This window comes from Drosophila subpulchrella, unplaced genomic scaffold (assembly GCF_014743375.2).
Source record: "Drosophila subpulchrella strain 33 F10 #4 breed RU33 unplaced genomic scaffold, RU_Dsub_v1.1 Primary Assembly Seq42, whole genome shotgun sequence".
NCBI lineage: Eukaryota > Metazoa > Arthropoda > Insecta > Diptera > Drosophilidae > Drosophila > Drosophila subpulchrella.
The window spans coordinates 1,456,421-1,483,514 of record NW_023665635.1 but is presented as its reverse complement, the minus strand read 5'-3'; the positions used below and the strand labels follow the sequence as shown (position 1 = coordinate 1,483,514).

The 27,094-nt window shown below is 38.5% G+C and overlaps 1 protein-coding gene across 1 annotated transcript in view; it reads right to left on the bottom strand.

Annotated features, from left to right (window-relative positions):
* LOC119562305 overlaps nucleotides 1-25,419 on the bottom strand; it is a 239,037-nt gene extending 213,618 nt beyond the window's left edge. The window contains exon 1 of the mRNA XM_037875461.1: nucleotides 25,088-25,419. Coding sequence (XP_037731389.1) covers nucleotides 25,088-25,419 — 332 coding nt within the window. The remainder of the gene's footprint in view (nucleotides 1-25,087) is intronic.
* Between the last annotated feature and the right edge of the window lie 1,675 nt (nucleotides 25,420-27,094).

The following is a 27,094-nucleotide window of genomic DNA, read 5'->3' as shown; positions in this document are numbered from 1 at the left end:
ACGTTGCCTGTAATAATATTGTAATTAAACAGTTTTGATCGCACATGCAGACGTACGAATGTGGCAAAACACAAATATGTGTGATTATAAAAAACATTGAAGACTTTACTATCTGCCCTATGCATATGTGTCATATAAATTCTAAAAGTTACGTTAAGTACAAATGTATTTAAAACAAAAGTAAAGATAAAGTGTTAGCATGGTAAAAAAAAAAGAATGTAAGCAGAACAATTGTTTGTATGATATGTTTAGGTTTATTTTCAATAAAAACACATTGCATACTTATTTGGGGCTTTTTATACCCTTGCAGAGGGTATATTGATTTCAGTCAGAAGTTTGCAACGCAGTAAAGGAGACGTTTCCGACCCCATAAAGTATACATATTCTTGATCAGCATGACTAGACGAGTCGATCTAGCCATATCCCTTTGTCCGTCCGTTTCTACGCAAACTAGTCTCTCAGTTTTAAAGCTATCGGGCTGAAACTTTCCCAAAAGTCTTATTTCTTTTCCAGGTAGTATATAAGTCGGAACCAGCCGGATCAGACAACCATATCTTATAGCTCCCATAGGAATAATCGGAAAAAAATTTTTTTTAAAATTTTATATTTGTTGTTTCTTTAACATATAACCTTCTAAGCTTGGAAATTACATTTTTTAATTAGTTTTGAATTACGAATTAAAACTTATCAAAATCGGACGACTATATCATATAGCTGCCATAGGAACGATCGGAATTGGTGGGAAAATAATATGAAACAAATTATAGCTTCAGTGTTTTTTAACATATAACCTACGCTTGGAAATAACATTTTTTAATTAGTTTTGAATTTCAAATTTAATTTTATCAAAATAGGATGCCCATATCATATAGCCGCCATAGGAACGATCGTTAAGTCAGTGGGAAAATAATATGAAACAAATTATAGCTTCAGAGTTTTTTAACATATAACCTCCTACGCTTAATTAGTTCTGAATTTCGAATTTAATTTGAATAAAATCGGACGACTATATCATATAGCTGCCATAGGAACGATCGGAAAATTGGTGGGAAAATAATATGAAACAAATTATAGCTTCGGTATTTTTTGACATATCTTATACTATTGGGAATATCATTTTTTGTATTTTTAAATTTAATAATTATAGTTGCAAGGGTATACAAACTTCCGCTTGCCGAAGCTAACTTCCTTTCTTGTTTAAATATAAATCACGCTTGTTTTAAACCACATTTCGGATTAAATTGAATATGCACCGTAATAGTATGGTTTAAATAGTATATTTAAATCAAACATAAAGTACAGTTCTTTTAAAGTGGACTATATTTAATTTAAATGAAATTTGTATTTATATTAAAGTTTATCCCAGTCTGTTTTAAATATGAGAATTATTTAATCCAAATAAACATATGCTGAGTTTTAAGGCGGGATATAATTATTTTAACTATAAGAACCATTCAAATGAAATATTCTATTTACTGGAACTAAATATGAAAATATTTAAAAGAAATATAAAAATATAATTCTTTTTAATATGCAACATATTTAATTTAATTATTTCGTACTATTTTAACATATTTGATCGAATTTAAGAAATCGTTGGGTTTACTATGAGATTATTCAAAAAATACTCAACTATTTAACGTTTTCGTTTTGCCGATTTTCATGTTAGGATCTAAACCGCTAGGAAAAAGAGTTGAAACGTTGCGAAATGTGACTTTTACTTGGCTTGGTTGTGCCCTGCCTGGCTAATTCGTCCGCTATGCAGTTGCCTACGATGTCCCGGTGACCCGGAACCCATATTAGGCTGATAGTAAACTGATTTGCCATCTCGTGGAGAGATCTGCGACAGTCTGCTATTGTACGAGAGTTGGTGTTTGTCGAGTAGATCGACTTTATAGCCGCTTGGCTGTCACTATATATGTTTAGGTGTCCTCTCTGGAGGCTAAAGTTCCCTAAACAGGTTAGTGCTTCTTTTATAGCGTTGACCTCCGCCTGAAAGACGCTACAGTGGTCCGGGAGCCTGAATGACTTCCTGATATCTAATTGTTCGGAGTATACGCCAACGTGTCCTTCTAATTTGGAGCCATCTGTATAGAAACAGATTGCGTCCGTCGTGCCTGGTCGGCCCTGTTCCCATTCCTCTCTATCAGGAATCAGGGCCTCAAAGGGTGTGTGACTATATTCAATAGATTTGCATAGATCCGTGATTTTCGGAATCGATTTATCATGCTGGAGAATTTTAGCATGGCCATATAATTGGGCTTTCCATTGCCCTGTGTCCCTCAGTCGAATAGCTGCCGATTTGGCCGTTTCCATGCCTGCTAAGTTCAGGCTAGGGAGGTTCAAGATCGCATTCAGCGCTTCATTCGGGGTGGTTCGAAAGGCTCCACTAATACACAAAGCCGCCATTCGCTGTACTTTGTTTAGAGGAGTCAGTATGCATTGTTTGTGTAAGGCGGTTCACCACAGAGCCACTCCGTACAGTAGGATTGGCTTGACTACCGCTGTGTATATCCAGTAAACTATTCTTGGGGACATGACCCATCTTAGCCCGATTGCTTTTTTACAGGAGTAAAGTGCAATGGTCGCTTTTTTGGTTCTCTCTTGGTTGTTTAAGCCCCATTTGAGGCGTTTATCTAGTACTAACCCCAAGTACCTGGCGTGATCGCTAAAGGAGAGATTACAATTGTTTAAAATGGGTGGGGTAAGTTGTGGAATTTTGTACCTATTCGTAAATAGAACAAGTTCTGTTTTCGAGGGATTTACCCCGAGTCCATTCGCTATCGTCCATTCCGATAGCATTTTAAGTTTAGCGGTCATAAGATCGCAAAGTGTTTGTGGATATTTTCCATTAAAGATGATGGCGACGTCGTCTGCGTATGCCACGACCTTACAACCTCCTCCCTCCAGAATCCGCAGTAGTTTATTTACTGCGATATTCCACAAGAGGGGTGATAGTACACCTCCTTGCGGGGTGCCTCTGTTCACTAGTCTAGTCTGGGTTGAGGTCCCTAGTGTGGCTGTGACCATTCTGCTTATCAGCAATTTATGGATTAGCCTCATCATTGGCGGCTCAACCCCTAGTTCTGTGAGAGATTCTGTTATAGCGGTGGGAAGCACGTTATTGAAGGCTCCCTCTATATCCAGGAAGGCGATCAGTGTGTATTCCTTGATGTTGAGTGATTTCTCGATGCTGTTTACCACCAAGTGTAGCGCCGATTCGGTTGACTTACCTTTGGTGTAAGCGTGTTGTGCTTCTGATATTTGTGTCGGGTTTACGGGGGCCCTTATGTGTAGGCTTATCATTCTTTCAAAGCTCTTAAGCAGGAATGATGTTAGGCTTATTGGCCTAAAATCCTTTGCTGTGGTGTGAGTGGCCTTCCTTGCCTTGGGAATGAAAACCACCTTTGTTTCTTGCCATGCTGTTGGTAGTTCTCCTACCGCCAGGATGGATTGGAAGATTTTTTTCAACCAGTTAATGGCTATTTGTCCTGCTTGCATGCTTGCATGCCGTTCGTTTTGCTCTTCTAATGGCCTTTTTGTAGGAGGCTAGTTCAAACTTGTAGTTCAGCCAGTTGGTGTCCTCATTTCCCGCCTTTGCTCTGTTAAACAGGCATCTGCTGTTGGTTCTGAGGATAGATAGTTGTTGGGTCCACCAGGGGGGTTTTTTCCTTCCTCTTGGTTTCTCTGTGGGGCATGCCACTTTGAAGGCAGTGTTGCATGCCTCTGTGAATTTGTATACTGTTTCGTCCAGCTCATGTGGGTTTGTGATGCTTTCTGACGGTTCCATGGGGAGGATATTTGTCAGAACTTCTTTGTACCTGTGCCAGTCCGCTCGTCTGGGGTTGGCGAAGCTGACCGGCAAGGCCGAATCAAGGGACAATACGGTTTCTATGAATCTATGGTCCGAAAAGGAGTGCTCGTCAGAGACTGCCCAGTTTTTGACTGCGCCTACGGGTGAATCTGATACCAAAGTTAGATCTATGATCGTTTGGCAAGCCTTAGTTATGAAAGTAGGGGCATTGCCCTTCTTGCATAAGAATAGGTTCGAATTTAAATAAAATCAAAAAGATACTCACCTCTGTCGTTGTTGTTTGGGCAAACCCACTGGGTGTGATGGGCGTTGGCGTCATAGCCTATTACCAATCCATTCTTGAGCTTTTCGCATTCCTCTGCTAGTCCTCTGACCAGCGCATCTGGGCGGTTTTCCTTCTCAAAGGCCAAATAGGCCGATAGAATCCTTATAGAGCCACTCTGCAGCTCCAGGCTTACTGCGGTGTTGTCTCCGTTGCTGTAATTGCGAAGTAGAAATATACTAAGATGCCTTTTGGCTAATATGCAGGTTCGAATTTTACCTTCTTTGGGGTCAACCATAAGCTTGTATTCCTTTGTTCCTAGTCCAGCAACCTTGCCTCCTACAACCCAAGGTTCCTGTACGAGGACTAGGTCGGCTCCGCCTTCTGTCAGGCGAAGCAGAAGTGCAGCAGACGCTGCTTTACTGTGGTGAAGGTTTATTTGTAGAAGTCTTAATGACATCTACAGCTTCAACCTCCACCACAGTGACGTCGGCCTCCTCTGTGTCGCTGAGGTCCACGTCCTCGATTGCCGGTCCGAGCGCACGCATCTCTCTGCTTAGCGACGAATCGGTAGAGTAGCCGTCCTCCGGCCCACCATGTGCCTCCAACTCCTCAGCAAGCACCTGCTCGGCTGGGTTGCCGGCAGAGCTGCTAGCGGCGTTGGAGTCGCCCTTATACACTTTGATGTGTATCGCACTGAACCCGAAGTTCAGCACTCCTCGAGCAGTCTCGATCGGAGCCACTGACTCCTTGTTCAGGACCAACACCGCCTGGTTGACGTCCCCTTCATGCTCCTCCACCTTGACGAATTTCCAGTCCTTCGTGGGAAGGTGCGGGTTGCATTCTTGCAACATGAAGAGGATGTCCTCCGGCGCCTTGATCGCTGCTGGAAGCTAGATCCTGGCTCGGGGTCTACGGGGGACATCGCACCAGTCAAGCGCAACGATGTTCGCCCCCTTCGTAAACCTCGCCGAGCTTGCTTGTCGCCTCTTTGTACATATCAGCCGACCGCTGACTGTCGCATGCTACCACCTTGACGCTGCCCTGGTACCAGCCCGCGTCCATGCAGCAGGGCGAGGTGCCTGGCTTCTCTCGTACCATGCGCAGGCAAATGAGGGAAAGGTGGGACTCCACTGCCTTCCACTTGTTTCTGGGGATCCTGCCCTCCGGATTTCCCCTGTCAATCAGGCCAAGTAACACACGATTCTTCGTGATTTCGGCGAAAGAGACCGATGGCTGGATCTTAGATCTCTTCGCCGATGGCCCGGGTAGTTCGAGGGATCGCTGCCTTTTCGCCTGAGTCGCCTCTTGAGTGGGCTTTTCCTGCCCGTTGTTTGGGAGCACCTTCCTTGCCCACTCTACCTTCTTTAGCCATTCAGGCGAAGGCGTGGCAACGGTGCTCCTGGTGTGTGAGCGCAGAGTCTGGGCGGCAGTCCGCCTTTCTGCGTATGTATATTTTGCACCAGCGGGTGGCCCGAGCGCCTTGGCAGTGCCTACCGTTGCTTTCGGCGCAGATGCGCACGTAGCGGAGGCGTTTGCGGTTGGCTTTCTGCCACCCATCATCCCCAGTTTGGGATGCGGCCCTTTCTGGGCCGTGCTGGTATGGAAGGTGGAACCAGTGTTCGTCTTATCCATGGGTTTTTTAAGAGTACCCGTCTCTATGTTTTTTGTTTTTTTGTCTTCTGTTTTCTGATCCATAATTTGGTCCCACGAGTTGCGGAGAAGGGGAAAAGTCCGCCCGGGCAGAGATCCGCGATGCCCGGGTAAGGCGATAGTTAGAACAGGGGGTCGCCATGTCCCTGAGCACACCGTTTGAGACTGGGCTATTTTTGATCCGGGCCCCCAGCCAGGCTGAATCTTGGCACGGTCCGTATTACACCGTAGTCCGGCCCGGAGTGAGATGTTGTTTGGGAGGGGAGTTGGGTAGGTGTTGTGTTGGGAGTGGGTTTGTGTAAAGCAACTATTTAGATGCGGCTGAACAACTCGCATCGTCGGTATTGCTTCGTTGCAAAATACCCGCTGGCTGTCCGGGACTGTTTATTTACTGGGGTATCCGTCCACGGTACCGTGTTTGACTTATCCCACCAGCTTATTCACAGTTGACCTCGAGAGAGGTCGTCCGCTATCCGCAACCCGCGACCCGCTCGGTTGCCCCAGCTAGGCGACTTTGGAACCATCTCACAAGTTCCTCAGCCGAGTTCGAGCATTCGTATTTGAAGAGCCAAACTGAAAAGATGCCACGCGCCAGAAAACGTTTCCGTTTGGAGCAGCACGAAGAGCAGCCTGAAGCAGAGGAAGGTTCTAGTGATTCCTCGACAGAGGAAGGTTCTAGTGATTCCTCGACAGAGGAAGGTTCTAGTGATTCCTCGACATCAGAAGTGGGATTGCCCAGGCCTCAAACCGAAAGCGAAAATAATCTGAAGCTGCTGAAAATTTTGAAGCAGCGTTCGTTACTCCGGTCGGACAGTATGAGTTTGTTGCCATGCCATTTGGGTTCCGAATTTCAACGAGCTATAAATTGTGCTTTAGGTGATCTTGTTCATTCGTATGTAGTAGTCTACATGGACGACGTTATGGTAGTAGCAGGTACCAAAGACGAAGCTTTAGAAAGACTTGAGGTAGTTTTGCAAACCCTAACTAAAGCCGGATTTTCTTTTAATATCACCAAATGCTCATTTCTTAAATCCTGTGTTCAATATTTGGGGTTTGAAGTTAAGGCAGGTGAAATAAGACCCAATCCAAGAAAAATAAAAGCATTGACTGATCTGCCACCCCCACAGTCTGTGACCCAGCTGAGACAGTTTATTGGTCTCGTTTCTTATTTAAGGCAATTTGTCCCTCAGTTCTCACAATTGTTGAAACCTCTGTATGCTTTAACTTCCAAAAGCATATCGTTTGAGTGGAACCCGGATTACGAGCAAGTACGACAAAGAGTAATTTTTATCTTGACCAATGAACCCGTGCTCACTATATTCGACCCACTTTTTGCGATTGAATGATGAAGAAACATCATCTATCGTGTCCAAATTGCGCAATGAAGAACTTCCTGAGGATATAGCGAAAACCTTTGAGTTACGTGGTGGTACTCTATATAAAAAAATTCAAAGACATGGGAAAACTCACTGTCTTCCTATTATTCCAAAGCCCTTTAGGTGGTCTGCTGTTAACAACGTTCACGAGGCAATTATGCATCTCGGTTGGGAAAAGACCCTTGCAAAAATGTATGAGTTCTATTGGTTTGACAAAATATCAAAGTATGTCCGTAAATTCGTTGACAATTGCATTACCTGTAGGTTATCTAAGCCTCCGACTGGCAAGGTACAAGCTGAATTGCATCCCATTCCGAAAGTTAGCGTCGCGTTTCATACAGTTCATATTGATATCACAGGGAAGCTTAGTGGTAAAAATGACCAAAAGGAATATATAATCGTTCAAATAGATGCATTTTCTAAGTTCGTCTATTTGTTTCCCACCACTAGACTAGACTCTGAAAGCTGCATCAAATCAGTGAAGTCTTTAGTATCGATTTTTGGGGTTCCTTCCCGTTTGATAGCTGATCAGGGACGTAGCTTTCCTAGTACTGTGTTTCGTGACTTTTGCTCAGCGCAAAAGATAGATTTACATTTGATCGCAACTGGCGCCAGCCGGGCCAATGGCCAGGTCGAACGAGTGATGAGTACTCTTAAATCTATGCTAACTGCGGTTGAAACGGACAAGGGATCTTGGCAGGACGCTTTGTATGAAATTCAACTGGCTCTTAATTGCACTCCCAATCGGGTAACGAAAGTTAGTCCAATAGAGTTACTAATTGGAAAAGAAGCTAGACCATTTGGTCTTGTACCCGTTGCTGAAAACGAGAGTGTAGTTGCTGTAAATCTAATCAGAAATATAGCTAAGCACAATATGGAACAAAACTCCAAATATGACAAATTAAGATTCGATCGGAATAAAGCCACTATTGTTAAGCATAAAGTTGGGGATCATGTCTTACTCAAGAATGAGGAGCGACACCAGACAAAACTAGACCCCAAGTTTAAAGGCCCATTTTTAGTTGTTTAGCTATTACCAGGCGATCGATATAAATTAAAAGCGTTAAAGGCAATCGAACTTACAAATATTCTCACGAATTTTTACGAAAAATGCCTGAGAAGGGGATTACCAGAGAGCATGACGAGGCGGTCATGGATGAAGATGATGTTGATCGAGCCGGTGATGGCTGCGATGATTTATGAAATAAGAAAATGTAAATGATAACCGTGTGCTATGTGTTGGCCGGTTTGTCAATTGATCTGTTTATAGTCGAGACAACTGTGTGCTATGTGTTGGCCGGTTGGTCAATTGATCTGTTTATAGTCGAGACAGCTGTGTGCTATGTTGGCCGGTTGGTTGAGACAAGACTTAAATTGTTAAGTAAAATGAAAACTGTTAATGTGATTGCTTATTGGAGAAGCAAATGAAAATGGAAAATGAATACTGTTTGAATTGATGGTAGTCCGGATCTCAAGGCTTAAAATAATAAAAGTATTGTCCTTTGTTAACGTATGAGGAAGTGTAAGTTCGATCTGCTAGTTAAGAATTAAGAATTCTGTATAACTTTTGAATTTAAAAGAATAATGTTATTGAGGAAAAATGTTAAGAAAGCATAAAATGCTAAGTTTGATTTGTTATTCACAGATTAATAGTTTAAAAGGCTTTTGATTAATGAAAATATAGTTGTTTTGCTTTAACTTCAAGGTACATATCTAGTTCTATTTATTATTGGGAGATAATATTTTGTAATGTTTAAAAGTTGGAAACACACGAGGACGTGTGAAAGTCAAGATGGCCGTGTCGTAGATTAGTTGGCCAATTAAAGTTATAACAACTGTTAGCTTTGATTTGTCTTTCGCTTCCCATTCGTTTTCATGTATGTACTTCTGTGCTGTTCCTTTGGCTGTTCAAATAAAGGCAATAGTTTCTGTTGTCAACGTTAGTCTGTGCACTGGTGTGAGCGAGATAGAAGGATGCAGGTGTCCGCATCAAAAAGGAATAACGAGAAGTTCTCATTAGTGTGTGTATTGGAATGAGAGAACGAAAGTAGAAGAATGTAGCGAGTGACGCTGGCGAAAAAGGAAAAGGGGACGCAAGCTGTAAGGGAAAGCATTCGTATTTGAAGAGCCAAACTGAAAAGATGCCACGCGCCAGAAAACGTTTCCGTTTGGAGCAGCACGAAGAGCAGCCTGAAGCAGAGGAAGGTTCTAGTGATTCCTCGACAGAGGAAGGTTCTAGTGATTCCTCGACATATACTTTAGGGTCGGAAACGCTTCCTTCTGCGTGTTACATACTTTCCGACGAATTTAGTACACCCTTTTACTCTACGAGTAACGGGTATAATAAAACGATCTACTGGCCGGAAATTAGCCCTCTCTAAGCAGGAACGACGAATAATTACAAGAGAATGTTCAAACTCAGCGAAATCTTGCTCAGCCTTGGCAGCTATCGTTAATAATAAGGTATCAAAAACGACAGTTTGGCTAACTCTGCAACGTTACAATTACATAAAACTATCAAAAATGATCACCTTATCTTATGCCTCAACACAAGAAGGCTCGACTTGATTTTGCCGAAAAACATATCTAAGACTGGAAGACGGTAGAAAAATACATGTTATAAAAAAAATTGTTCATTAATATTTTTTAGTTTATAGATTTTTTTTCCGATGAGAAAAAGTAGAATCTTAACCGTCAGTAATTTTACACTGAAGAGCTGAAACAGTCGATTTTTAATGAATATGGAAAACTTGATGCTAGCCTTTTAAAAAATTTAACAAAGTCGATGAAAAAAAGGTTGTTTTGTGTTGAAAAGCTAAGGGAGTATTGACTACTAATAAACTGAAACCTAGCCAAATATGGTTCACAACGAGCTTATATAAGCTTTAAATGAAAGATGTTTTATAATTATGAAATACCCTAAAATTAAGATTTTGCCATGGTTTTGGTGAAAAAGCAGCAGCATTGTAACCAAGTAACAAATATAATGAAAGCCAAGAAAAAATGTGGGATGGGATTGAATAAAACGGAAAAGAAAGGAAGGTAAAAGATAAAGAAGAATAAAATCAAGAACAGAATGAAGAAGACAAACCTTTCGACTGTTATTAATGCTGCTACTAAGACATTAAAAAGACAAAAACTATTTGACATTATGGGTGCAAAAAAAAGTGGTTTTGTGTTGTAAAAGCTAAGGGAGATTCTATTAACTACTAATAAACTGAAACCTAGCCAAATATGGTTCACAAAGAGTTTATATAAACCTTAAGTGAAAGATGTCTTATAATTATGAAACACCCTAAAATTAAGATTTTGTTATTACTTATGCCACGAAGGCAAATACTATATTGTTTTCATATGAAATTCTTTGTTTTTTTATAACGATGAAATATAAGCACATTCACTTTAATACGACTTTAAATTAAAAAATTATTAATGAAACTGATAATTTCTTATAGTTTTGAAACACATCTTATTAATCCAGCAAGGTCTTCCGTTGATTGTGATTCCTATAATAAATTCTTTTTACAGACGAATATAGAGGAAGATGTAGTGAAAGAGGAAAAGGAGACGGAAAAGAGGGAAGAAAAGGGTCGACATCTTTACCAATGTATACAGGATAGGCAGATATCGGTGTGGATGCATGGTAGAAGATTGACATTAGTCATAATTATGATTTTTATATCAATAATTTGACCGGAGGAAATGTTATGGACCTAAGAAAAATGTAAACAGTGCATTAACATTGGGGAATAAAGAACTAAAAAGTAATGATAATAAAATAACTATTTCTAGTAGAATAAGTTGTGGTCCGACTCCTGTTCTGTACTCTCTAATTTTTTTGGTAAACTATGATGATCAAGATTTAAAAATGTATAAAAAAATCATTTTAGAATAGAATTAACATAGATTAGGCTTTATCCGAATCAAGGGTACACGAGCATACAATATAGCCATATAATTAAGAAGTTAATAGATAAAGACTTCAGTCCTACAACGTCTACTCCACTTCGCTCAAAAAAAGGTTTTTGTTACATGACTCTTAAGAAATCAAATCCAAGCTATGTATATTAGTAGTAGAATAATACAAGTACTGGCTCACTAGGTAATAAATCATGTCAAAAAAGGGGGTGGGGGTGACCCTAATTAGTCACGCATGGTTGCACACCTAATTAGCATAATTAAGTAATAAAAGTGTTACAAAAAGCGGGTGGTGGTGACCCTAATTACTCACGCATGGTTGCGCACAGGTGTTATAATGACCTAATTAGCATAAAAAGGTCACTTAATGAGGTTAGAAAGGGGTGTGAGGTGTGAGGATCACACCAAAGAAATGGTGAAAGTGGGCGTGTTTTGTCATGTCTTGATTTGTCTTGTTTTTTTCTCACTGACTTCTGACTGAAATCAATATACCCTCTGCAAGGGTATGAAAATGTGTGGTTGCTTAGAGTGATTTTTACCCGATAGGGTGTGTAAAAGTGTGAGAGAGGAGTGTTTTGTCATGCGTAGGAATTTGTGATTGCTTGTGTGTGAGGGGTGCAAATGTCATGGGCAGGATTTTGTGGTTGTTTAGAGTGATCTTTACCCGAATAAGGTGTGTAGGAGTGTGAGAGAGGGGTGTTTTGTCATGAATAGGAATTTGTGATTGCTTGTGTGTTAGGGGTGCAAATGTCATGCGTAGGATTTGTGGTTGTTTAGAGTGATCTTTACCCGAATAGGGTGTGTAGGAGTGTCATGCGTAGGAATTTGTTAAACGATATTTAGGCGGAGGAGGAGGGGAAGTTGTTTTATTATGCGTGGCCATTTTGTTGATTCAATTACGGTTGTAGATGACATCTGTTAGTGTAACCTGTCTACGGTCTTGTGGTCAAAAGGTGTTGGTTTGAGGGATATTAGACCGCATACTTTTGTGGTGTGAAACAAGCTTGAGTTCGATATCCTCCCCCTCTTTAGCGAGCATTAGATGGGAAAGTGAGCGTGAATATCTAAAGTATGTTGCTTCTAACTTGTATTAAGTTAAGGGGATTTGAGTTGTGTGAACATATCAAATTGATAAAACGTAAAATACTTTACAGTTAAAGTAAAGTATAATAAAGTGAAAAGTAAAAATAACAATACAATACAATATTTCCAAAAACAAAACAAGGAAGAACGCTATAGTCGAGTACCTCGACTATCAGATACCCGTTACTCAGCTAAAGGGACCAAAGGGAAATGGAGATATGCAAGCAGCAAAGCGAGATTGAAATGCGCCACCTATCGGCGGTAGACAGATTTAAGCGTTATGGGCGTTAGAGTGGGCGTGGCCAATTTTTTTTTTGGGTCAATCGATAGGTATTGACGAGACCAATACAGTTCAGTTAAAATTTTGTATCTAGCATGAAAATTGTGGGCGCCACAGGCTTGGGCGGTTTGTGGGCGTTAGAGTGGGCGTGGCATATTTGCGTAACAAACTTGTGCAGCGCACAAGGCTACGGAATCTAAGTCTGAGATCCCAATTCTCTATCCTTGATAGTTTCCGAGATATCCACGTTCATACTTACGATTTCTTGAAGTTTGTGGGCGTAAAAGTGGGCGTGGTAAATTTTTTTTTGAGTCAATCGATAGGTATTTATGAGAACAATACATTTCAGTTAAAATTTTCATTCTAGCATCAAAACTGTAGGAGCCACAGTTTTGGGCGGTTTGTGAGCGTTAGAGTGGGCGTGGCACTCTACTGAAACAAACTTGCGCTGCGTAAGAAGCTCAGAAATCTGCACGCCAAATCTCAATAGCCTAGCTCTCATAGTTTCCGAGATCTCAGCGTTCATCCGGACAGACAGACGGACAGACTGACAGACGGACATGGCTAGATCGACTCGGCTAGTGATCCTGATCAAGAATATATGTACTTTATGGGGTCGGAAACGCTTCCTTCTGCCTGTTACATACTTTTCGACGAATCTAGTACCTTTTACTCTACGAGTAACGGGTATAATGATGAACTCATTCAAGTCAATAGGATCACATCAAATTTCACTGAATTGGAATTTCCACTTAAGCCTGCAGATATATCTAAGTTTATGGAAATAAATAAAGATATAAATGTTACACTTTTCGGATTCGACGATGGAGTTATATTTGGACATATATTTTACTCCCCTGAAGTGAGCACAAATTCTATAAATATGCTGATACTGGAGGAAGGATGTAAAGCACATTATACTTGGATTAAAAATCTCTCGAAGTAAGTTGTTTTATCATATCATTATTATATCTATTTTTTTTATTTTGTTTTAAAATTTTATAATATTTATTTGCTTTCATATTAAAAAAAAAAAAAATTTTCTTGTGCTTATCTTTATTTCAGTTTGGTTTCCTCTCAAGTTGCGAGAGATAAATCAAAAAAATGGTTGACAGAAAAATGGTTGTTTAAATTACTCGTTGAGTGAAGATGCTGCCAACCGACATTCAGAAGTCTGTGGGAAAAAAGTCTCACGCTTACCCAACATGAAGGATGCCACTTTACGATACACAAATGTTCAAAAGGAAGTGATGGTACCATTCACAGTTTACGCTGACTTTTAATGTATCCTTCAACCGATTAATAAAAACGAAACGTTAAATTTAAATATTATAAATATACATAAACCTGTTGTTCACGCTTGCCTCTTTATTTTAGTTGAAATTGTATGCAAAAGATTACCCTCTATTGTAAAGCATTATGATCCACAATGAAAACGGTAAATCATAAGCTTTCTTGTTATGCACAGCCCAACCAAATGTATAACCAAAAGCAGAATACAGTCTCACACAGAACTTCGTGAAGTAAATATCATTGACTCCGTCGTTTTAATTTTTGGATCAAGCTCCGCCATCTGCACAGGGGCAGAGGCGGTGCAATAACAACAACCACTGGCGTTTGCACGAGGGCAAATTTGACCTTTGGCTGCCTCCCATTAGGCAGCGGATTAAACATTGGCGACCGTGACAGGACAGCTGTCCTAAACCTTAACAACTCGGCTGCGAGGGATCACAAGGGATTCAGTAGCAGCTACAATTCAAGCGGATCAGTTGAAAGTTATCTCAACTTGGACTTTACGGCATCACACCATTACATCACCAGTACACCTGAGACACCTACTGTAGCACGTATGCTTTTAAATCGGTAAATTTAACCCAGTTCACTTGTGATTTGATCTTTCGGACGCAAATAATACAAATAAAAGAAAAGGAAAAGTCTGGGTTTATCTATATATATAGGTCAAATTTATTTAACCTATGTCGTAAAAGCTTCTTAGAACACGCAGGCTTGATGTACCCCAGTTTTACATCAAAAGGTTTCGCAGTTACTTTAAAACTGTTGTAGGGTTTCAAAACTTGTCAAAGCTTCTCAAACGCATTTTCCTTACAGTTTGGCTGATCGTTCATCTTTTTGCAAACATGACCAAACCATCTGTAGAAGAACAGCTAGCTGCACTTAGGCGCAAAAGAACTCTGCTGCAACGAAACATGCAACGAACTTCGAATCGAGCGGTTGCAGACACAGCAATGGATGCTGCATCGGCAGAGTGTCACTTGGCCCTTTTGGAATCGCACTTTAGGCAATTGTGTCAAGTTCAACAGCAAATTGAAGAAATAGACAGATTTTATAGCAACAAAATCTACGCTTTTAAAACGTGCAAATGTTAGCAAGCGCAATGGCCCTGAGGACTCCGTCTTGATAAATTCCACATGCTTAGGGGCCAGTTCCCATAATCGATTACCTTCTCTAAAACTACCAAAATTTGACGGAAAATATGGGGAGTACAACCGTTTTATTGCAGCCTTCAATCATATGGTTCATGATGATGTCTTACTCTCTGATATTGACAAGTTTACGTATCTACTCGGATGTCTTTCTGGTCCTGCATTGAGTGTAGTGGCTGCATTTCAAGTATCAGAAGAAAATTACAAAAAGGCATTGGAGCGCCTTAAGATACGATACGATAAAAAAGGGTTGATCTTACTCGAACATGTATCTAGCCTTTTTGCCATTTCTCAAATGAGAAAATCTGATTCTTTATCCCTTCGAGAAATTTTAGACACAGTGGCAGCTTTGCGTGGTTCACTACTCTCTCTTGGCACCGAACAAAATGCATTTGAAGCCATTTTAGTTCAGCTCGTTTTGCAAAAGGTTGATTCAGATTCAAAACATGCTTATGATCGAGGTCAGAACTATGAGCATTTTCCATCTTGGGACAATTTCTACAACATATTAGGTAGGCATTTTCAGTTTCTAGAATGAAGCGCAAAGCCAGGCCAGGAGTTCAAGCAGTATGATAAGCGTTCAGAAAAACTAAATCACCCCCACAAAAAGGCATTTCTAACGGCTTGAGGCAGTTGTATAAAATGCGATTCTACAGATCACAATCTAGGATCGTGCCCTTCGTTCGTTGCACTTCCACATGAGAAGCGACATGCTTGGGTCAAACAGGCAGCGCTATGTTTAAACTGTCTTCATAAGGGCCACATCGCAGCTGACTGTCCTTCAAAATTTCGCTGTCGGTCTTGTCGCGGGTTGCACCATTCTTCGTTACATCGCAGGAGTGAAACACAAGAAACTTCTTAATCAAATGTAGAACAAACAAACGAGCAACCTCGTTGCTCCACACAGGTAGTCGCATGTCTTTCTCGTAAATCAAATCGAGCTCTTATCCCAACCGCTATAGTTCTTATCCAGGATAAGTACGGAATGTTCCACCCGGCAAGGGCCTTGCTTGATTCTGGCTCGGAAATTAACTTTATCACAGATACTTTGGCCAACAAATTACAACTTCAGCGAAAGCGTCAACATTTTGAAGTTTCTGGTATAGGAGATGTTAGAGCAAAACTTCAGCTCTCAGTCTCGACGACCATACGCTCACGTTTGTCTGCTGACGAATGGTCATTGCAATTTGCTGTTACCAAGACAATAGCATTGACTCAACCCGCCACTCGAATAGAATCATCAACGTGGTCAATCCCTGACGGAATAGATTTGGCTGACCCATTGTTTGACATTTTACTAAGCACCCAGGAATCATGCCTACTTAACACTACACTCGGATGGATTATTGGTGGACAAGTTGTTGACAATCCGCAATCTAGGGCGAAGGCTAATGTTCTTATGTGCAAAATCTCGCAGTCCGAACAGCTGAATGAAAATCTAAAAAGGTTTTGGGAAATCGAATCATTTCCAGAATCATCTCAAAACCAGAGGAAGAGGAAGAATGTGATCGCCACTTCTGCAAAAACTCTGCTTTTCTCGAGAATGGGCGAGTTCAAGTTCGGCTTCCCTTTTCGAAATCTACCCAACAATTGGGAAGTTCAGTGGATATTGCCAAGCACCGATTTTGGCAAATAGAGCGTCGTTTACACCGTTTACCCGATCAAAAAAAAATGTATTCTGATTTCATGCAAGAATATATTGATCTGGGGCACATGCAACCTGTAGATAGTTTTGACCCAAATCAACCTCACTATGTAATCCCGCATCACGCTGTACTGCGTCCAGACAGCTCTACAACAAAGTTGCGTGTAGTTTTTGACGCATCTGCGAAGTCGTCGACAGGAGTATCATTAAATAACATTTTAATGGTTGGACCGACAGTTCAGCAAGACCTTATCTTAACCCTGCTTTCATTTAGGTTGTATAGGCATGCTGTAACAGCTGATATAACAAAAATGTATCGGCAATTTATTGTAGATCCCCATGGCCGCAAGTTTCATTTGATTTGGTGGAGGCACAACATTTCTGACCCGTTGAAATTATATCAGTTGAATACTGTCACGTATGGGCTTGCTTGTGCACTGTTTCTCGCCATCAGAAGTTTGCATTTCATAGCAGAGAAATATAGGAAAGAATTTTCGATAGGATCAGAAATTATATCTAAAGAGATGTATGTCGATGACCTCCTAACAGGAGCTGACTGCATTGAGGATTTAAAATTGAAGATTGATCAAGTTACTGGAATCTTATCTTGTGCCGGATTGGAGTTAGCCAAATGGAATTTTACCAAGTTGGATGATAATATCAAAGAACATCGATTCAAGTTACACAGCAAAGATATCACAAAAACCTTAGGAATGTCGTGGAGGCCCCAGGTGGACGAATTTTGCTTTCGGTTCGATTTGCCAAAAACTAACGCTATGACGAAAAGGAACATTCTCTCAATTATTGCACGCTTATATGACATACTTGGCTTGTTAGGACCAGTGGTTATAAGATTCAAAATTTTTGTGCAGGAGCTGTGGATGAGTCATTTGGATTGGGACGAAATACTGCCTCAACAATTAATAGATCGTTGGCAATCTATTTATCCTGACTTGCACAATTTAAACCAAATCGCCATACCCCGGTATGTAGGACTTTCCCCGAAACATGACTGCGAAATACATGGATTCGCAGATGCTTCACAGCGTGCATATGGCTGTTGTATATATCTGCGCTCAATTCAAAATGGATCAGTAGAATCGCATTTACTCATAGCAAAGTCAAAGGTTGCCCCAATTAAAGTCCTTTCTCTTCCACGATTAGAGCTCTGTGCTGCATCAATTCTTTGTGATACGTGGAACAAAATAAAATATAAGTTCAGCAACATACAAAAGGTTGTTTTCTGGTCAGACTCCAAAATCGTATTACACTGGCTCACTATGCACTCCTCCCAATTAAATTGCTTTATTGCCAATCGGATGTCAGGAATTCAAACTCAATCATCGAACATTTCTTGGCGTCATGTGCCAGGAAAAGAAAAACCGGTTGACGTCATATCTCGTGGATGCAAGGTCAGCGATCTTCAAAATACAAGTTGGTTTACGGGGCCAACCTTTCTTAAGTTGGAAGAACATCTTTGGCCGCAGTCGTTGGACAAAATCGAAACCATAGATGCGAATTTGGAAATAAGAAAATTTCATCATTCAAATGCACCGAATCTAAAGATAACATCCTTGATCAAATTCTCAATCGAATCTCTTCATATCATCGTGTTCTTCGAGTCACAGCTTACGTTTTGCGGGCGTTTAACAAGATCCCTGCAAGCAAAAACCTCTGCGTGTCGCAAGCGGTTGAAATGCCAGCAACTGAGTTACAGCACTCGTTCCTGTTTATTGTAGGACTTATTCAGCATCAAACGTATTGGAAGGAAATAGATTGTTTACAAGTAGTAGGGAAACGCGGGTTCTGGGACAATTAGCATATTAATGGCCCCAAGCCCCCCCTCCCCCTCATTAACCTATGCGGGTTCTGGGACAATTAGCATAATCCAATAAATTAAGTGATTTTAATGGATTTTGAACTCATAAAAATGTCACGATCATGTCTATAAAGAGTATACTTAATTGCCCCCATCGCCCCCAAATCCCCAATGTGACAATATTGATCATGTATCCTTCCCCTCATTATGTGCAATTAATAGTCAGGTGAGAAAGGTGCACGTGAGAAAGGTCGCACAACCATAGTATCCAAAGGTTGTTATCTTAGAGGAACATATCCGATCATGTTGGGGAAAGGTGTGATCACGTACCCTTTTGCCTCATTATCACAGGTGTTGCTGTGCACGTGTGAAAGGTCGCACACCCAAAGTATTCAAAGATGGTTATCTTAGAGGAACATGTCCGATCATGTTGAGGAATAATATTTTCTATGATTGTAAAATTAATTTAGAAATCAAAAGAACCCCAATAAAATAAATCTCACAAGTTAATGATTCTCAGATGTGAAAAATTTTCAAACACACATTTTTGTTTCCGCCCCAGAACGTTTAACTGGTAAATTCTCTAAGATTCTCTCCTTTCCACAAATGGGTCATAAACATGTCATAAAAGGGATTCAAGCAAGAGCTACCCGAACATGCGCACCTGTCCATTACCTGACCGCAATAAAAGGGACACATGCACAAGCCTGAAGGCGCACGCTCATTGACCAGCGCAATAAAAGGGACACATGCACAAGCCTAAAGGCGCACGCTCATTGACAAGATCATGGGCCTCACGCCAACGACCTCACGGCTGACTGCTAGCTCTAATACGTTCCCATAATAGGGGTTGAAATCACGACCGCGCAACAACTCGCAAGTAGCCGACATATCTCAGTCAAGGAAATATTTTCCATTCTCCATACCTGTAAATTTAACTCGAAATAAAGAGTCAGAAGTGTACTTTGTAGCATAATAATACATTTATTCATTTAATTTGGTATTGCGAACGTGTTGTTTACGTTATTTAATATTTTTCATTCTTTTTTCAAGATTATAGTATATATTCATAATGTTGAGTGCTTCCTTTTTGTAATCCGAAATTCGATGGCATACACAAGTATCAACTCCCTCGGTGGCTGCATTATTGCTCCACACGCAGGTGTTCATATGATTTCCATGAATAGATATTTTCATATTACCTCCATCACATTCAAAGAGTTTTGATTGTATGAACTGGAGCCGTACATAGTGTGCATTGAACAGAACTCCGTCAAATGCGTTCAGAAAATTATTTATTTTAACTGAATGCATGTTGCCTATCTAAGTCATCAATCTCGTCTTACACTTTTAAATATGGTTACAGAGATTATAAGGAAATTTTATATAGGTTTTCATCTTCATCTTTTTACCCAAAGATATGCATTCTCGAAATTCAACAAATGAAAATCTTTGATTTTTCCCAAACTCGAAATGTTTTTTACCAAACTGTCCCCTATTGGCTACCTGAGTATGATTGTGTGTATAAATTGTCAAGATCTTTCATTTCCCACCTGCAGCAAAGTATTTGCGACCTCCTGACCGCAATAAAAGGGACACATGCACAACTCAGAAGGCGCACGCTTATTGACAAGATCATAGGTCTCACGCCAACGACCTCATGGCTGACTTCTAGCTCTAATACGTTCCCATAATAGGGGTTGAAACCACGACCGCACAACAACTAGCCGACAAATCTCAGTCAAGGAAATATTTTCCATTCTCCATACCTGTAAATTTAACTCGAAATAAAAAGTCAGAAGTTTATTTTGTAGCATAATAATATATTTATTCATTTATTTTCGTATTGTGAACATTTTTATTATATATAGAAATTAATTTTCTGCTTTGATTCAAGCGATTTGCATAGAAGAAGCAGGCGCACGTTTCCGACGTCATTTCTGGATTACAAAATGTAAAGTGTTCACCATAATTCGTACTTTTGAGATCATGTCCACCTCGATTCATGAACATAGTTTTTGTGTTTAGAAGGTATTGAAAATGCTGACCAATTATCTGTCCTTTAAATTGTTCAATAAATTGGTCAATTTCCTCATGAAATTTCATTTTGTTAATTTTATTTTCTTGTAGGTCTTTACACATCTAGTCTCAACTTTAAAATGATGTATAAAAATTATTTTATTGTTTTGGAGCTACTTTTAAAAAATGTCAAAATAATGTATGCATTGTTAAGAGCACAAACCCCGCCCTTAAGGTGTGTTTCACAATAGGGAAACCGGTTTCCTTTAAACCTGTTTAATGACGGACAGACCATTTCCTCGATATTAATGAGCTGACGACTCCCAAAAAAACTTCTGTAGAAATCGTTTCTTTTCCACACCTTTACAAATAATTTGTTTTCCGCTAGTAATTGTCCTTAGATACTTTCGACTTTGTGGAAAACTATTTTCTCCATCGTTCCAAAAAATTTTGTGATGTGTATTGGTTAACCAAATTGCAGTCTTTCGAGATTTTGTATTTAGCAAAGTAAAATCATATGGTGATTCTATTAAAAAACTATTATTCAAGTTTGGTTCTTTTTCGAATACGATTCCGATTTCCTTTAGAATAAAATTATTATTATTATCAAAGAAACCTTGAACATCAATCGAAACAGTATCTTTCAACATTTTTCTAATGTTAAACAACTCATTGTACTAGTCCGTTTAATGGGTTATATTCAACTAAGCGGTCATGTATAAGGAGACAGTAAGCTTGGGTATTTTCATGACTTGGTGTCTTCAGTTCTATTGAAATTCTCACATCAATAGGACCAGTTTTCACTGATTCGTTTAGATATGAAAGATCAACCACAACAATAGGGACCTTCAATTAAAATTCATTTGGGGTCAAAAATGGTTTTGATTCACGATTATAGTAACTAGATTGAAATCTTGTATACATTTCACTGATTCGTTTAGATATGAAAGATCAACCACAACAATAGGGACCTTCAATTAAAATTCATTTGGGGTCAAAAATGGTTTTGATTCACGATTATAGTAACTAGATTGAAATCTTGTATACATTTCATATAGGTGAGCATACTAATTCTTACTAAAATCGACATTCAGATTATTATGGAAATGACTCAGAATTCATGTGAACTTTCAAGTTTGATAAGTTGTTTGTGATAAGTTCTCCATTTAGTGTAAATCCAATTATGGCAAATCTTGGTTTTTTTCAAGGTTAACCGACAATTTCACATTTCAGCTCTATTGATTCCCATACCCCAATTTGGGGTTAACATATAAATCCCAACTCTGGAATGCGATTGGTAGGTTTACACAACTTTTATTAACATCGTACATCTAAATTTTTGCAAAATAGCTCAGAGTTACATGGGGAACTTTCCAGGTTTTTTTCGTAATTTTCAGTTTAAAAGTTTTTTCATTTCTGGTTTGTTCATTCATATTCATTCATTCACCACAATTCTTAGTTAGCATCAACACTAGTTCGTGTTTACAATTTAACAAAACTTTTTTATAAACCTCAGCCAATCCCAACAAAATTTGATTGGTACAGAAAAGATGAAGTTGGGTCCTGTAGAAATTTCATCTCCACTGCTCCATCCAGAATTTAATAGGTATTGACTTTGAAGATTATCCAGAGATATATAATTTTTTAGGGTAGTACTCATATTGACATGGACTTGACACGTTGAACACGTTGTATTTAGTTGTTACCTAGCAGTATTTTGATGGTTACTTTCTGTTTAGTCTTGTTTTTGGATGGTTACTTTTTGTATAGTACCTGTACAGTACTTGGTTTTGGATGGTTACTATCTGTATAGTATCTGTAAAGTACTTGGTTTTAGATGGTTACTAAATGTTAACAAGTATTATGAGATGCTATAGTCTCTTATTAAGAATTATCAAAGAACACAAGTTAAAGTTTCTAAGATGTGTTAGCCAAACACACTTTCAGTGAACTATCATTACCTGACCGTCATCAAAGTCACATGCCCAAGACCCAAGGACATTGAATAAAATACTTCCCCTTCATTTGTACCTGTCGTTTTAATTACAGTCAGAAGCAAAATTTGTAGGATAATTCAATATTTTGTTATATATTTAATTATTGTAAACATATTTCATTAAATTCATAATTAATTATATTTGATGTATATTTGTATATAATTAATTTTCTTACTCAATCCCTCTGTAAGAAACATGCCGGTTATTCCAAACGCAGATTTTCGCTTGGTTCCCATAGATAGATGTAAAATAGGTCTCACAATGTAATCTTTCTCAGATGTTGGATTATTTTTAAAGCATTCATTTGTTCTAACCCATAATAATATTATATCATATTTCGAAAGCATCATTAGCTAGCATAGGAGCGTCTTTCAATTTAATTTCTGATTCAAGTTTATGATAGAGGTGTTGGGACCTGGTAATATCGGTTTTTGTTGTCAACTATTTTTCTAGTTCTAGTTTTCTAGTTCTATTCTAATTGTATACTATTTGTATGAGTAAGGCATCATTGTGTAAGATTCTGAATAAGTTTAATAAACTCTTTTATTACAATACTCATCTCGTTTTCGTGATTCATGATGGCGGTTGAGCTGCTTGGACTTTGATTACTAGCTATTATTAGATGGTTACTATCTGCTTGGTAGATGTCTATTAGTTGCTTACTAGTTTTTATTAGCTGGTTACTATATGTTTAGTAGATGTATACAAGTTGTTTAGTAGATGTATACAAGTTGTTTACTAGATGTATACAAGTTGTTTACTAGATGTATACAAGTTGTTTTTAGCTGTTTAGTATCTGGTTTTATATGTTTAGTAGATGTATACAAGTTGTTTAGTAGATGTATACAAGTTGTTTAGTATCGGGTTTCTATATGTTTAGTATCTGTTTACTTGATATTTACTAATTATTATTAGCTGGTTACTAGTTGTTATTAACGTCTACGAGCTTTTATAGTCTTTTGTTAAGAATGATCAAAAATTCTTGATCACTAGACGACTTTCGATGTAAAGTAAAAACTTACACTCTGATTTTCAATGTGTTTGCTATGTACATGAGAAAGATCGCAAAGCCAAAATATCTCAGGACTGATATATAAATCTTAGAGGAACATATCCGATTATGTTGGGGGAAGATGTATCCTGTGATTGTAAAACTAATTAAGAAATAAATTGTTCACAAGCTGTCTAAAAACTGTTTAGAAGCTCTTTTGATAAACAATTTTGATTCATAATGACAGATACTAAGAATATATAATAATATCATCCACTTTAACTAGTATATTGTTAAAATAAAACATTTTCATTTTTCATGTTCTTTCATCTTATGTAGGTTTAATAAATGTAATCTTAACTAGCTAGCCTTACATCCCATAACTATAGTTATAAGCTACAATAAAATGTCTAGAAAGAACAAAATATATGAATGTCAAAAACGATTTAAAACTAACTATAATTGAGAAAGTAATTGAAATCACTCCGGCGTAATACAGTAAAAAGAAAAAACACTGTGATTATCCCATTTTCTATCACCATAACAAATGTGTATACCCACACCTATATGACCAATTGTATCCTTTGTCCAAAAATGTCTGTGACTTTCACTTATAAATTTGTCACCGATAATTTAAATCCCATTAAGCAAACCACCCATTGCTAACCGTACCATAACCCCAGAGTAAAGTTGGTTACCTTCAATAAAGTCAGGTGATGGTGTAAGGGATTGCTAAAATACCTCGACGCAGGCGCAAAGGTTAAGGTAATGGAACAAATTCATGGAATATTATCCCTTCATAAAAAAGGTCATAAAAATATAATTGGGAAAGTATTTTTTTCTTTGCGAACCATTTGTAACTGTTACCATCAACACAAATAGTTATGATACGAAGGATTGCTAAAATACCTCGACGCAGGCGCAAAGGTTAAGGTAATGGAACAAATTCATAGAAATATTATCCCTTCATAAAAAAGGTCATAAAAAATATAATTGGGAAAGTATTTTTTATTTGCGAACCATTTATAACTGTTACCAACAACACAAATAGTTATGTTGCAAAGGATTGCTGAAATACCTCGACGCAGGCGCAAAGGTCAAGGTAATCGAAAAAATTCATGGAATATTATCCCTTCATAAAAAAGGTCATAAAAATATAATTGGGAAAGTATTTTTTTATTTGCGAACCATTTATAACTGTTACCAACAACACAAATAGTTGTGATGCAAAGGATTGCTGAAATACCTCGACGCAGGCGCAAAGGTCAAGGTAATGGAACAAATTCATAGAAATATTATCCCTTCATAAAAAAGGTCATAAAAAATATAATTGGGAAAGTATTTTTTATTTGCGAACCATTTATAACTGTTACCAACAACACAAATAGTTATGTTACAAAGGATTGCGAAAAGGTACACAGCGAAGGTGCAAGGGCCAAGGTAATATCTGTTTCCTTTATTTATTTTTTTTTTTTTTTTTTTTTTTTGTACTTATTATATATTTCTTTATTTGTTATATTTCTTATTTTTATAATTATTTTATTTATTTATTTATTTATTTTTTTTTTTTTCTTTTGCTAAGTTACTTAATTTTCCTTAGAACGAAAATCGCCGAAATGTGCCTTCTCCCGGGAAGAGTGGCTCCTCCGCCTCTCTCTCAGCCGCCTGCTGTCTCCGCTCCTCGGTCGGGAATAAGGCCATACCTGGGCGGATGCTCCTCCGCCTGGTGACGGGAAAGATCGGGAACAATGGGTTGCGGAACAGGCCCTGGTACACTGCGGTATACCATTCCGTCTCTTCCTTCATCCTGTCGTGGGTCGCCATCCATGCTTCATAGTTCAGCATGTTTTGCTCCTGGCGATCTACCAGCGCAAGCAACCTATCCTCGTTTACCGGATGATTCGAGAGAACCCTCCGGAGCTGGAACGCAGTGGTCCTCAGCGCGTCTATAAGTGGGAGTTCCTCCCAATACTGTTGCTCTGCTTCATCCTGCAGAGCTTCCGCCTGTTGGCGTGCCCATTCTTCCGTCGGGTAAGGCTCTCCTTTCGCGGCCCACTCGCGCCTTTGCTCGCTCAGGCGAGCGCGCATTTCAGTGATGTCGCTAGGAATTTCGCTCATCCTTCTGCTGTGTTGTCTTCTGGTGTTCTGCCTGGGTTATCAAGCAGCGAACAGCTCTTTAAATATTGTTAGTGCTGGCGAAAAATTTATGACTAACCCTTGTATTAGTTTTGAGACTGTTATACCACTTAAATTTAAAATTTTGTTTTTTCCAATCTTCCAAGGATTTTTTATTGTTTGTGTTTACTTTTGCACCTTCGCTGTGTACCTTTTCGCAATCCTTTGTAACATAACTATTTGTGTTGTTGGTAACAGTTATAAATGGTTCGCAAATAAAAAAATACTTTCCCAATTATATTTTTATGACCTTTTTTATGAAGGGATAATATTCCATGAATTTTTTCGATTACCTTGACCTTTGCGCCTGCGTCGAGGTATTTCAGCAATCCTTTGCAACATAACTATTTGTGTTGTTGGTAACAGTTATAAATGGTTCGCAAATAAAAAATACTTTCCCAATTATATTTTTTATGACCTTTTTTATGAAGGGATAATATTTCTATGAATTTGTTCCATTACCTTAACCTTTGCGCCTGCGTCGAGGTATTTTAGCAATCCTTCGTATCATAACTATTTGTGTTGATGGTAACAGTTACAAATGGTTCGCAAAGAAAAAAATACTTTCCCAATTATATTTTTATGACCTTTTTTATGAAGGGATAATATTCCATGAATTTGTTCCATTACCTTAACCTTTGCGCCTGCGTCGAGGTATTTTAGCAATCCCTTACACCATCACCTGACTTTATTGAAGGTAACCAACTTTACTCTGGGGTTATGGTACGGTTAGCAATGGGTGGTTTGCTTAATGGGATTTAAATTATCGGTGACAAATTTATAAGTGAAAGTCACAGACATTTTTGGACAAAGGATACAATTGGTCATATAGGTGTGGGTATACACATTTGTTATGGTGATAGAAAATGGGATAATCACAGTGTTTTTTCTTTTTACTGTATTACGCCGGAGTGATTTCAATTACTTTCTCAATTATAGTTAGTTTTAAATCGTTTTTGACATTCATATATTTTGTTCTTTCTAGACATTTTATTGTAGCTTATAACTATAGTTATGGGATGTAAGGCTAGCTAGTTAAGATTACATTTATTAAACCTACATAAGATGAAAGAACATGAAAAATGAAAATGTTTTATTTTAACAATATACTAGTTAAAGTGGATGATATTATTATATATTCTTAGTATCTGTCATTATGAATCAAAATTGTTTATCAAAAGAGCTTCTAAACAGTTTTTAGACAGCTTGTGAACAATTTATTTCTTAATTAGTTTTACAATCACAGGATACATCTTCCCCCAACATAATCGGATATGTTCCTCTAAGATTTATATATCAGTCCTGAGATATTTTGGCTTTGCGATCTTTCTCATGTACATAGCAAACACATTGAAAATCAGAGTGTAAGTTTTTACTTTACATCGAAAGTCGTCTAGTGATCAAGAATTTTTGATCATTCTTAACAAAAGACTATAAAAGCTCGTAGACGTTAATAACAACTAGTAACCAGCTAATAATAATTAGTAAATATCAAGTAAACAGATACTAAACATATAGAAACCCGATACTAAACAACTTGTATACATCTACTAAACAACTTGTATACATCTACTAAACATATAAAACCAGATACTAAACAGCTAAAAACAACTTGTAT